General features: G+C 39.9%; 2 protein-coding genes across 8 annotated transcripts in view; both read left to right on the forward strand.

The window, feature by feature from the left end:
• BANP (BTG3 associated nuclear protein) overlaps positions 1-2,789 on the forward strand; it is a 169,153-nt gene extending 166,364 nt beyond the window's left edge. For all 7 annotated transcript variants that reach the window (XM_074882010.1, XM_074882009.1, XM_074882011.1 and 4 more), the window contains one exon: positions 1,995-2,789. In XM_074882010.1, the coding sequence (XP_074738111.1) occupies positions 1,995-2,066 (72 nt within the window). In that variant the 3' untranslated portion in view covers positions 2,067-2,789. The remainder of the gene's footprint in view (positions 1-1,994) is intronic.
• Positions 2,790-2,906: 117 nt separating this feature from the next.
• ZNF469 (zinc finger protein 469) overlaps positions 2,907-12,558 on the forward strand; it is a 263,229-nt gene continuing 253,577 nt past the window's right edge. The window contains exons 1-2 of the mRNA XM_074881997.1: positions 2,907-3,213; positions 4,055-4,245. The gene's annotated coding sequence lies outside the window, so the exon portion shown is untranslated. The remainder of the gene's footprint in view (positions 3,214-4,054; positions 4,246-12,558) is intronic.

Genomic DNA, 12,558 nt, shown 5'->3' on the forward strand with positions numbered 1-12,558 from the left:
TGCTGGCATAAGGTTGCAAATGCATGTGTGGAGGGAGGTATTGGGGGTGCATTTGGGGGATTTAGGTTTAGTTGGCTTGTTTTCATGTCTCGATAGCATTCTTACAGCAGCTTGCAAAATTTAGAAATACAGAATGTGATGATGACAATGTGTGTTCGGATTAATTCTATGCTCAAATTCATATGCCGGTGGTAAATTTGTTAGATTTGGAAAAAAAAAAATTCAGATCAAAAGTGTGCTTCTAATCTAAAATTCCAAATCTAAAAATCCAAATCTAAAGTGTTCTTCTGATCCCTTTGGACAGTCTTCTACTTCTGGTCCGAACGTTGAATAAATATTCAGCATTGCCGTTGTCGCTATTATTTGCTAATTATATTACTTCAATACAGTTTTCCTCGAATGGGAAGGAAAACTTTGATGGTCACTTGAAAACTTACCTGCTATCAAATTTAGCAATCTGATAGAATTATTCACCACTTTGGCACTAATTTATTGAACATTTAAGTAAACTCCAAATTACTGATAAAGTTCAACAAGAAAAAAATCTTGTAGCTGGGTGCAAGTACTGGCAACAAGGCACAGAAATGAAGAGAAATAATTTGACAACAAAACCTTAATTTAGGAGCAATGTTTTATAATTTTGAACTTGTGGTATTTTCATTTGAATAAATAAGTTGCGACTGTATAGTAAAACCTAAAGGATGGGAAGTCTAGTTGAGTTTCCACCCTTGAGTCTTTGTGGATCATCTTGCAGATGTGAGGCTGAGAGCATAAAGCAGAGATTCAAGTCAGGGTTTTTCATAACAGAAGGACTGCCACAGAAATAATTCCCTATCTGGGGTGTTACATAAAGCATCAATTAGATGTATTTATGGAGGGAAAATCCATCAAGGGCAGATCTCTGGAATCTGTGGGAGTGTGCAGGAAAACATCATTAAATGCTTGCCGTTTTCTTGCAGTTTATCTATGTTTGTGATACTGGCTGCTATCAGGGGAAGGCTTATTGGGTGTGATGGACTTTATCCAAGCCAATACAGCTGTTCTTAAACGCTATTCATCTTATAGCTCTAAAGATGGAGTTTGTTTCATAGTCTAGTTTTCTTTACTCCAACTAACTTGGCTAAAAAGACAGTTTGCTATGGGATTACCCTTTCACAGCGTTGTCAAACTGCTGGTAGGCAGTACTTCAGTTTTTAAGGGGGCTTCCTTTGAAAGCTTAAGTTAGTTGTGTTTACTTCAGATTCTTTCACAGAGGACTGTTTTTGCTTGGAAAGTGAGTAGAATCAGGCCTGTAGGAAGAATTTCATTTGAGAAAGATGTTCACTATAGTAGCACTATTCTAATTTTACACAAAATAGAGAAAGGCTACACTGGGTAAAGTCAGCAGTTTTAGACCGTATCCTGCACCAGCTGGGGAAATTCCAAGCACAGGGCAAACAGGTAATTTCATCCTCCTTACCTACACTAGTTCTGTCACTCCGGGACTTCCTACTGTCTCTTCCATGATCACCCTTGGTGGGCTTTTCCTTCCATAAGGCTGTTCAGCTCCGTACCCTGAGCTGTCGGTACACGCAGCATGCTGGGACCGGTGCTTCCACAGCTTCAGCACGTGTTGTGCCAGACACGGGGTTTGTTTTGTTTCTTTTTAGAGCTGGTTCTTTTTTGGGAAGAGAGGGGGAATAATTGTTTCTGTGTGCTCTCTTCATGCCATTTGTGATTTTTTAGATCCTTACCATGATTTCATTATTTTAGCCTTCTCTTTCCAGCCTGAAGGGCGTTAGTCTGCTTAGTCTTCATGTGAACTCTTTATGTTATTTTTGGTGCCTTCGTAAATGTATTCCCATTTCAGCACTCCCATAGATCTGATACCCGTACAGATTTTGCACTGGTATATACAAAAACTTCATGTTAGAATAATACATCCACATTCCCTTGGCTACACCAATGGAAAGCACTTCTGTATTGGTTTACTGATTCCATGTTTCCTTTCGCAGGGCACCGACACCCTTCAGTCAGCAATCCAGCCAGAAATGCAGATAGAACACGGAGCAATCCAAATTCAATAAAAGAATTGCAGGAGACTGGGTCAACCGGGATGTCAGTGAACCACAGTCAGAAGTTAAGTGCTGTAGTCTTCGTGCAACAACAGGAGAGTGGAAATGCCTGTTAGACTAATGGTCACACCTCGAACATCTCCTGCACATAGCAGAGTTCTGATGATCTGCTTGTCCTCACCTGGAATAAATCAGACCCACTTACTTAAATTGGAGCTACATCACTACATCAGTTGAGGATCTGGCCTTCAGAAAAAATAAACGACCTGCCCTTAGGTACACTTAAAGAGGGAAAAAAAAATCATTCAGAAAGAGGGAACGAAATCTAATGAATCAAAACCATGAGACTAAATTAATGTTTCATCCTGTTCATTTCTTCTGTGAAATACGCCATTTGAATGTCTGCAGATACCTTAGGAGGTGTATTGCTGCTTTGCAATACTTGCTTTACCACGTATAGAAGATCAAGAGCTCAAATATTTTTCACTGTTTAAACAGCTTTTTTTATTTGCTATGGTGTTTATAACAAAAATGGAAAATATTTAAAAAAAGAAAAATCCCATAACTGCAAGTATTAGCCTTTTGCTGGTGTTTTCTGTTCAGTGTAATGAAAACTGTATTTGCAGAAGACTAACAATTTTGTTTGTACTGTTGCTTAACTACTTTTCTAGGGGAAAATGCTTTTAAATGCTGTAATTATGCATTTCTAATGAAAAATAAATGTGTATTTATGAATAGCGCAGCTCTAAGTTGCTCTCTGCTTTAGGAATGAACACGGTTTGACTGGACTGTGCTGTAAGAGTGTAGTTCTGGAGTATTTGAAGACAGATGCTATCTGGCAAGCTCTGCTGTCACACTGAGAAGTAAGATTAAGTCTATAAGGAAGATATGAATCTTAGATCATGTTATTATCTAAATTTCCAGTGCAAGAAAAATGTGAGAGTTAAGCTTTTGAGTCTGCAAATCCTACTTTATACGATGAATTTATGAAATAATTTTTTCTAAAATGTGAACAGTTCTTCTGAGCTCTCTCCCTTATTAGTTCTTCCTACCTCCTTTGTCCAGCCATTTGTGGCAATACCTCAGTTTGGGACTCATCCATAAAAAGCTGGGCTGCAAAAGTCCGATTCCTGTCTTGTTATCCAACCTGAACAGCAAGGTGAAATCCTCTCTCCACTGAAACTTATGGGAAATTTGGTACCGATTTCAAGAAAGCTACGTTTTCATATTTACTAAGCTTGAGTGAAAATGATACACGTTTGCTATAACCTGATTATCTTAATGGTGCCCTTTTTAGGAAAATATAGTTTATTGGGGGAGGTGTTGCTTTGTATTTGTTTTTCATCTGGCTTGCTGTGTGGTTATTGTCAATATATGGCTCATAATGCATTTAATGTATTAATGTATGGGGCATAGCCACAACTTCTACATGGTTGAATTCAGAATAACTTTTTTCTATTTTATGAAAGGAAGGGTTAAGCACACCCTATTTCTGGGAATTTTGTCCCTGGTAAGTATTACACTTTATGTAAATTCCTACTTCTCTTTAGGATATTTCTTGACGCACAAGTACAATGCAAACTGAACCACAGCTTATTGAATACAATGTTTGCAACAGGCCAAGAATTTGGCTACTCTTCAGTTTCTTTTTTTAATAGTGTTTCTCAGACTGGGTGATGTTTGAAGAGCTTGGCATCCAAATAGAAGCCTAAAAATATAGCAAGGCCTGTACATTTTAGCATGGCTGTTTAATAATAATTTATCACTTGGAAATGACAGTGAGAAAGCTGGGATGGCAAAGCTGCTGCGTGCTACCACATACCACTCTCTTGCTCTATTCATGTTGGCCACAGCAGCTTTCTTGTCGTCTTCAGAAAGTTTCCTTCTGTGTCCTGGGCATCTTCTGCTTTTGAGGGGAACACACATGCATTTGAACTGTAGGGTATTTTGTCTTTGTTTTATGGTGCAATTAAGAATTCTGTTCTCTTTGCATTTTTCAGCTCAGGTACAAGATGAAATTGAGTTCAGGAGAGGTTTCCTTTAGCCACGAGACTGCTGCATGCTCAAGTCTCTTCTGCTAAAAGTGATTGTAAAGGTGTACCAAGCAGTGAAGTAGCATTCGCTAGATTTCGAGAGAATGAAATCCACTTCACCAGTGTGGAATGGAGAGTGTGCAAATCAATTGAAATAGGTAAGGAGAGCAGCTTAGTAAGATCCTCCACTGCATTCACATGTTAAGACCTTGTGTTCCTCAAGATGTGAAGTTTTCTCAGTGTTGTGTCAATGTTTACATTAGTCTAAGCTGTGTCACATATGTTTATGCTTCAAAGAAAAGAGACTTTGACATTGAGCCAGGTATTCCTCTGAGTAATCCCTGTCCCCTTTCTGTAGATTTTATGTCCTTGGAAGATTTATGTCCCTGTCCAGGGAGGAAATGTCTTCTCTTCAAGAATGTTTTATGTGTTTTCTGGACATCACAGGGTGTGTCATGTACAAATAAGTCATTCCTTAGAAAAGTAATTCAGGAGTGAATTTCCATCTAGGAAATGCTTCTGACTGTGAAGAGTCTGTGAGGTTCTGTGTGAAGAGTGTGTCCATACAGAGGTTATCGTAACAATAACATATCAACATAACAGTAAGAAATCTTAAAGTATTATAAGAACTCAAGGAATGAAAGTCTTGCAGAGGTACTGAGGGTTTTGCCTGGCTGTGTTCAGGTAGGTTGGTGTTTCACCATGGATGTAGTTCTGCCCTTGAAGATTCTTTGACCGTTTTCAGAAGGTCAGCTAGAAATCGGTTCTCATTATGTCTCCTGTTATTCCCAGCCTCTGCCTTTTTAATAATAAGGTTCTTTTCCCTCAGCAAACCTTCTAACATCCTCGGTTTTTTCTCCGCATGCTGCTTTTGTCCAAGAGGCAGAGACTGAGAACGTGTGACCAAGAATCTTCAGAGGGGCGTTTCTTGTAAGGTTAGACTAGGATCAGCTGCATATTTTATTTGTAATTCACCTTGTGACCTGCAGAATACTGTTTTCATGGGTTTGATTTCATTTTGTGTAATAATGTTTAGGCGTGCAGGCTTTGGGAGAGGAGAGCCTCTGGTTACCCAGCTTGGCCCCATTGGTTGTTTTTGATATGAAGTTCACTATAGCCAGGACCTCCCCGTTTATCTTGATGTACTAAAATTCTTGACGTGTCATTATGGCTGCACAGGCAGTACGGTACCATTATCAATGACCTTTCAGATCATTTAATCTTGAATCCCACCTGAAAGAGCATCCATCTCAGGAATTCTTAAGGATTTTGTGGTCCTGATGTAAAAACTAATCAAAATGCTATGGTTTGATGGATTGTACAACTAGAAATTGGTCTAAAAAAAGTGAAGGAAGTGGGTTATTTCTTTTCTGGTTTTCTTCTTTCTTTTGTTCCTTGTTAGTTTTACATATTTTGTCTTGCAAAACAAAACTATAAAAATGAGCACCCTTCTGTGACTGAAAACTAGAATGCCTTCATTAGCTGCATTTTTAGGCATTTCAGTATTGACAGTTTGCCTATAAAGCAAGGAATGCCAGCCAAAATGTTGCTCTAGTGCTTGTCTGCGTCACGGAGATCCTGGCATGCATACAGGTATGCTCTGGTGGCCCTGTGCTTTATTATCCACTTCACAGAACTGCTATGGAGTTTCATGTTGGAAAATACAGTAAGGAAACCAACATCTGAAAAAAAAAAAAAAAAACCAACCAAAATCACTCTAGAGTCTCACTCTGCACAAACTTCTGTTGGCAATCAGTATTCCTTCTGAATTCCTAATTACCTAAGTACTGAAAATTTAGAGCTGTAACTATAATTCAACAAAAACTGTTTCCCATTATCAGAAATAAGAATGTTCCTTTCATTTGCTGCAATCCCAGAGCACTTCTATAAGCTCTGCTGATTTAGATGAGTACTCAGCAGTCAAACCTCATTTCCTTGAATGAAGCTGGGAATAAGAAAGTCATTCAGTTAGAGTGATGTTTGGGGTAAACTGAGATTGCTTTTTTTTATGTGCTGGTACAAACAGACATACTTGATTTCTTTGCTAAACAAGGTTTGACATATTTAGAGGTAGGTTTTATACTCCACGAAAACAGCAGTAACTAACCGTGCAGCAAGTGGAGGCAGGAGGAGTCGTGCAGAGCTGAAGTTAGAGCTGAGGTACGTGGGACGCAACTACCCACGTGCAGTTTGGCCAGGGCAAGGGGTTAACATTCCTCCTCTTTCAAGAGGTGCCAGGGGACTTTTTTAATCAAGTCTTGTTCTTTAGCATGATAAATTGGATGGAACTGGATGAAAACCTATTTTTCCTCATCTATAACTTCACATGCAAAGTTTAATTCAAGTGCAAATGTCTCCTTGTCTGACTTTTTTGCCTTTTTTTTAAACTTATGTGAGTTCTACTTTTGAAAGGTTTCTCATGTTTGTTTCCTATTCAATCTCTAAATTTACATTTTGCAAAGGAAAAATTGTCTTTTAATGATATTTAAGAAAATTTTATATTTTGGGCAATAAATTATATTTTAAGGTTTTTTATTAATCATTATGCATATTTTTAATTAACCAGGAGGCTGCAGAAAGTTCTGTACTTCTTCCAGTCCCTCAGGTTAGTCTGTGGTTTTGAATGTTTAAGTAAACTATTCAGTTTCATTTCTGTCCATCAGCTTGGGTTGAGCATAAAATTATATGTTACATTATCTTCCAGTAAATATTTTATTGCAGATTTTTCATACTAGCTAAAGGAAGGTTAATCTGGTTGTGAAACAGATCACTCAAAGCCTGGATAGAAAGCTGAGTTTAGCCTGACATGTCTCCCTGCTACGCAGTGATGCCAGCTGTAAGGACAGATTGTTCATTGTCCCTCACTGTGCCACAATCTGGACATTTATGGTATTTAACTTGAAAATAACAAATATCCCTGTTTTCCAGACTTATTCCCTGTTTTCCTTAAGGAATCTTTGGGATTTTTGTTTTCAGGATGCACTGGGGTTTGCTTGCCAGGCTGTTGAAAGCATCATATCAGGATCTGAGAATTGGAGCAAGTACATGAAATCAAAGGGACTTCACTCTTTTGTTATTATCACAGGGAAAACAAATCTCCCGTATGTATATTTAAAATAATTCAATTTTTAATTGATGAACTATATATTAAATTTACCATTGGCTTTCTGAGTAGAGCAAAAAAAAATTTGGGAGCTGGCCAGCACCATTTGACTAGCTGAAAAGTGCACTTCAGCCTACTTGATGGGTGTGTGGATGTGTGTGTGTGTGTGTGTGTGTATATATGTATTGTATTTATATATGGCTGTCTTGTTGCTCGAGTTTGCATGAGGTTGTCTCACCTCCTCCTACTTTGGTCCTAGAAGTCACCTTTCCCCTCTTCTCCCTTCCTTTTGATACATTTTTTTACTCTCCCATTTCTGTATCATTTATTTTTAATCTTATGATTTTACTGCTTTGGTCTTACCAGAGGGGCTTGGCTGGCCACCTCTAATTTAAAATATATAAATCAGAAACCCTTGGTCTGCTGGATTCTGAATTGCATTTAACAGAGAGAAAAAAAAAAAAAAAAAACCAACCAAAAAAACCACCAAACCAAAGAAGTTAGACATTACCTTGTGCACAGGGAAGAAGCTCTGTTACTTGGTTTATTTAAGAGTTACAAAAATTGCCACAGTTGGAAATTAAGTGTCTGCCATTAATTAGTAACATTTTCAGTTTAGTAACCAGATTTTCCCCTGCTGTTCCCACCTTGTAGCAAAATTGAACCTTCTTTTGCAAGCACCCAGGTGAATGCACAAGTAGCTGGTACTGTGAATTGCACTGAGAATTCTGCTGACTTCCAGTCTAGGTTAAATAGCAGCTAAACTTGTCATTTGATGCCTTTCCTCCCCAGAATGCCTGTTTCCATCTCCCCGGTGTCATAACCCTCCTAGGGCAGCCCTTCTCTGTAATCACTAGTTGGTATGATTTAATCAGACACAAGTGATGTGCTCTTTGTAAAGCAGAGTGGGGCTGCGTTCTGCTGCCCGTCCCGGCATGTGTGAAGTGCTGTGCTCTCTCGTTGGGGCCATCTGCCTTGCATAATTGCTCTTATTTAACAGCAATTTTATTGCTCAATCCTCCTTCAACTCTCTTAATCCCCCTGCTCTAATGGGCTCCCTGCTCTCTTCAGCAAAACCAGAGGAAAAATAAAAAAGGCAAAATGTTCATAAAAGAGGAGGGAGGAATCAAGGAAAAGATGAGAAACAGTTTGTTGATTTGTTTTGAATCCCTTCCTCCCTTTTCATTCTGGTTGCCTTTCACTTCTTTCTGCACTTAAATGTGCAGCCCAGGGAGGTGTTTCACAGTGGGAAGTTCTTCATTTTTTGATAATACCTATTGTATTCGTCACTATTTGACAAAAATACCCTACTTTTATCCAAGGAACAGCAGCTTTGGAGGTAGGCAGGGGCAAGGTGGAGGGTAGAGATTTGGGTTTTTACTTTGATTTTTTTTTTAAAAAAAAATTGTTTATACCTTACTATGTTTTTAAACAGTTTGTAAGCGTCTTGGAGGGCTTACATCTGGTTTGGGTTCTGCCTGAAATTCCTTTTAGTTTTGTTAAATTGACCATTATAATGAAACTAGGAACTTCTCTGGCGTGTTCTCAGAATTTTAAAAAAATAGTATATCCCCACGCTTCCACCTCTGACGTTTTCCTACATTTTCATGGAAATTTTCTTGTGTGGCAAAAGGCTGATTGCACCTTAGTGTTAGTGAAAATACTTTTTCCCTTTTGTTTTACTTTTTGTAAAAGGTGGAAGGTATTAATCTTTTCTGCCAGAAAATCGATTTTTATAGGAATGTTCCCATAAGAAACTTTGACCTCTGTGAATGTCTTTGCACGGATTGACATAGTTTTCCACGCTGATTCCTTTCTTTGAGCAAATGCAACACACTTAGGACTGATAAAGCTTCATAGGCAGTAAGTGACTGAACATTTTGAGGAAGGTTGTTTGTGATTTTGCTTTTATTTTGTTTTTTCCCCTGTGTCATTTCACTGATGGGATTCACGGTATGGAGCTCTCTGTGCCATACAGAAATGAGCCTGACAGAAGCGTGTGCTTGGATTTGAGCTCCCTTGTGGCTGCAGGCTTTTGGCTCCGAGTCCCTCTAAATCTTTGCAGCTTTAATCAGTGTGTAGATTTGGGCAAATAGAGGGTAAGATTTAAAAGCCCTTGATTGCTCTTGGGAAGAAAACACTGGCTAGTGAAGAGCTCTTCAGTTTGGACAGGGAGGGAATTGCAAGAACCATAATCCAGTCAAATTCAGGTGGGAAACAAAGCAGAGTGTTTGACAATGTGTGTGAAGTAAGATTAATAACTGAACAAACTGTCGAGAGAGGTGGATTCCTTGTCTTTAGGTACCTTCTGCTCTTGACTGGCTGTCACTGGCAAGACTATCACCAAATGCAGCCCCACAATTTGTGACGGTAACAGGAGTGTGCCTTGATCTACGGCAGCCTGGCACTCTGTGATAAGGGTGCAGGGGTTGTCCCGGGGGATATGCCCATGGTTCCCACGGTCTGCAGCAGCACCAGTCTCACAACAATACATCCACGCAGTAAAGCCCACAGTCATTAAATCTGTTCCCTGGACTCTTTCAGAGGATTTTGCCTCTATTCTTTCCCTGCACAGCACATGCCGTAAAGCACAACCCAATAATGTATGAAATATCCTAAATTCAAAGCCATAAAATTAAAATGTACAGGTATAAAAGATTAAGGGCTTTGCTTATGTCCTGGTTTCCTGTGGTGGCAGTCTCCTGTGACATCAGAAATTCTTTTTGAGCCTTTCAGGTAAGCAGCAGGACCCCGAGCCTTGAGATTCCTGTGGTACTGATGGGGCACCACAAACAGTCAGCAAATGGTGAGCAGGTCCTCCTTCAGTCTTTGTGCAGTGCCAAGGGACTGAGCAGACCAAACCTTCGTGACAGCAGCAGAGCTTGGTGTTTTTGTTGTCATGCAGTCTGTAATTCAAGAAAGTATCGATTTCTACCTTGAAACAAGTTTTTTCAGGGCCATCACTGGCCTGCTTGAAAGCTCATTCTTCTCTGATGAGAAAGTTCTCTTTTTCTCTGTTTATTTGCAATGTTCTGGTGTAGGTCTTGAGTGCTTGTTTCTGTAGTTTATGGGTCTTTTCCAGTCCTACTCTGTATGGTTTCAACTTTAATCAACTGAAAATCTCAAAAAGAGTTTCTGTTTTATATCTCGAGCACTTTTCCTACTTCCAGATTGCAGCTATGTGAAAGTGAGATTGGCCCTAAAGCACCCGGAAATACTGACCCCATCACTAGTTTGTTACCCTTGTTCTGGCTTTACTAAAAAGGCTTCAGCTGCCAGTAGAAAAAAATTCCCGAATAAAGTTTGTCAACATGTTGAAAAAAGCCCAAGAGCAACCTCATGTCAAACTGACAAACAACTGACTGCACTGGGGGTAGAGAAACAGCAGCTCAGTGGTGTCTGTAGTGTAATTCCTGCCTGCACACCTGCACTACCCTGGGTAGCCCCAGCAGATACAAGTGAGATCCCCTGGTGAAACAGGTTGGCCCAGGAGTGTCTTCTGCCACTAGAGGATATTCCTCCACTTTAGGTATTTGAAATCCCATTAGCACATGGAAGCAGCACTGAAAGCAGATACCCAGGTGGAAATACCAAATGTAGAGAGCATTTGTCTATCACTTGCTTAGATGTTGGGAGGAAGTATGAGAAGGAGGCTTCATGTTGCATAAGTTAATATTTATTCTATCTAGGGTAATTGGTCTTCTTTATCTTAATAGTGGCATACCAGAGTTTTTATGTGTCAGAGACACAAGGCAGGTATCTTCCCAGTTACTGCTGGGGAAATTCTGGAGTGGTTCATAGCTATAGCTCCCCCCACACTTGTGCAGCCCAAAGTGACCGTAGGTCGAAGTCACCAACGGCCCACATCTCATCCCAGGCAAGGTGTACAGCTCCTTAGTTTCCATTCTCTGTGTCCTTTACTTTGTCCAGAGAAATAACACGATGGCAGGAGAGTCTGGGATGCATCAGAGATGCTGGTTCTGATGAGTACATGGAAGCTGTAGCCTGCAAGTTATTACTAGAATGGCCATGCTCATCTGCGCCTGCCAGGTTTGCTCAAAGCTTGGGAGCAGTCTGAGCTGAGCTCTGCTTTTTCTAGTCTCTTCTGTTGGGCTGCACAGATCTGAGAAAGATGATGGAGAATGGGCAGTGTCAAGCGTGCCTGGCTGTGACAGGACTGTCACATAGGAAGCCTTTGGCTCAGAAATCAGGTAACATTGGCAGCTGTTTCATCCCGCACGACTGTCCATGGAGGGGGGAATGCGCCTTCTCGTCTGCTTTGCAGCTCCCTGTAAGGGTTGAGTTGGGCTAAAAGTGCATTTTACTGGGTTGTGACCAGTGAACAGAAAAGTGGTAGGTTCTTGTGCACAGATGCTTGTTTGTAGCCGACAGCAAAAGTCTTACTATTGAACAATGCTTCTGTCTGTAGGTGGTCTGGGAACCGAGGGAGGAGGGGTGGGTTGATAAAGATCATAAGAAAAAGAATTCAAGACAGAAACAATTTAAAAAAAAAAAAAAAAAAAAAAAGACTTGAAATCCCTAGTCTTTTGAGACCAGTTGGTTTCTAAGGGTCCATAGTTAAAAATATCATAATTAAAAAGATCTTTCTTATAGTACGAAGTTACTAAGGAGGGAGCATCTAAGAATATACTTTTTTTTTTTTCTTAAAATGCTGCCTTCCCACTTCCTGCTTCTCCGCAGTCTTTTGTACCTAAGAGGGTTTTGTGGGTGTTTACTAGACACTTCCAGCAGAAGGAGGGTTAAGTACATGAGAAGGGGGTGGAGAGGGAATCCCAGCTTGGAACTTGAGACTTTCCAGCTGAGAAAGAAAGATTCAGAGATGCAGACGTAATCATACAGCACTGCAATCAACTCCTGTGTCAAAAGAAGTCAGGAAAAGCACATAAATAACTCCACAGCCACACTTAATGTAGTGCAGGACATATATCAGTAATGCCACCACTTCCTCCAGGGTGAGTATAGAAAAGCTTCCTGTCTAAACGCTTGCAAAATGGTTTAAATACTTTGAAATGGCTTGGTGTAAACTTCAGAAGTTGAGGTAGCTTTGAGCTCAGATTATTTGATACCAGATCAAATTTTATCTTATTGCAAGTTTCAGGTTTCCTTGCAAATAGTCTCAAGAAATAAACTGTGGTTGTCTGAAGCATAATCTGTATTGTTTCCTGCTGTAAATTCAAAAGTCCAAACGAGCTGCCAAGGACTGAAGAGCACACTCATTTAGCGGGAATGCAAATTTGTCTGTATTCTTTAATATACAAATTTGAGCAGTTCTGTTTTAATGGCTTAACTCCTTCCAGCTAATTGCTTGAGTTGCTCTAGTTATCTGCCTGCTCCAGTGTAACCTTTT

Source organism: Strix uralensis, chromosome 12 (assembly GCF_047716275.1).
Source record: "Strix uralensis isolate ZFMK-TIS-50842 chromosome 12, bStrUra1, whole genome shotgun sequence".
NCBI classification, from domain to species: Eukaryota; Metazoa; Chordata; class Aves; order Strigiformes; family Strigidae; genus Strix; species Strix uralensis.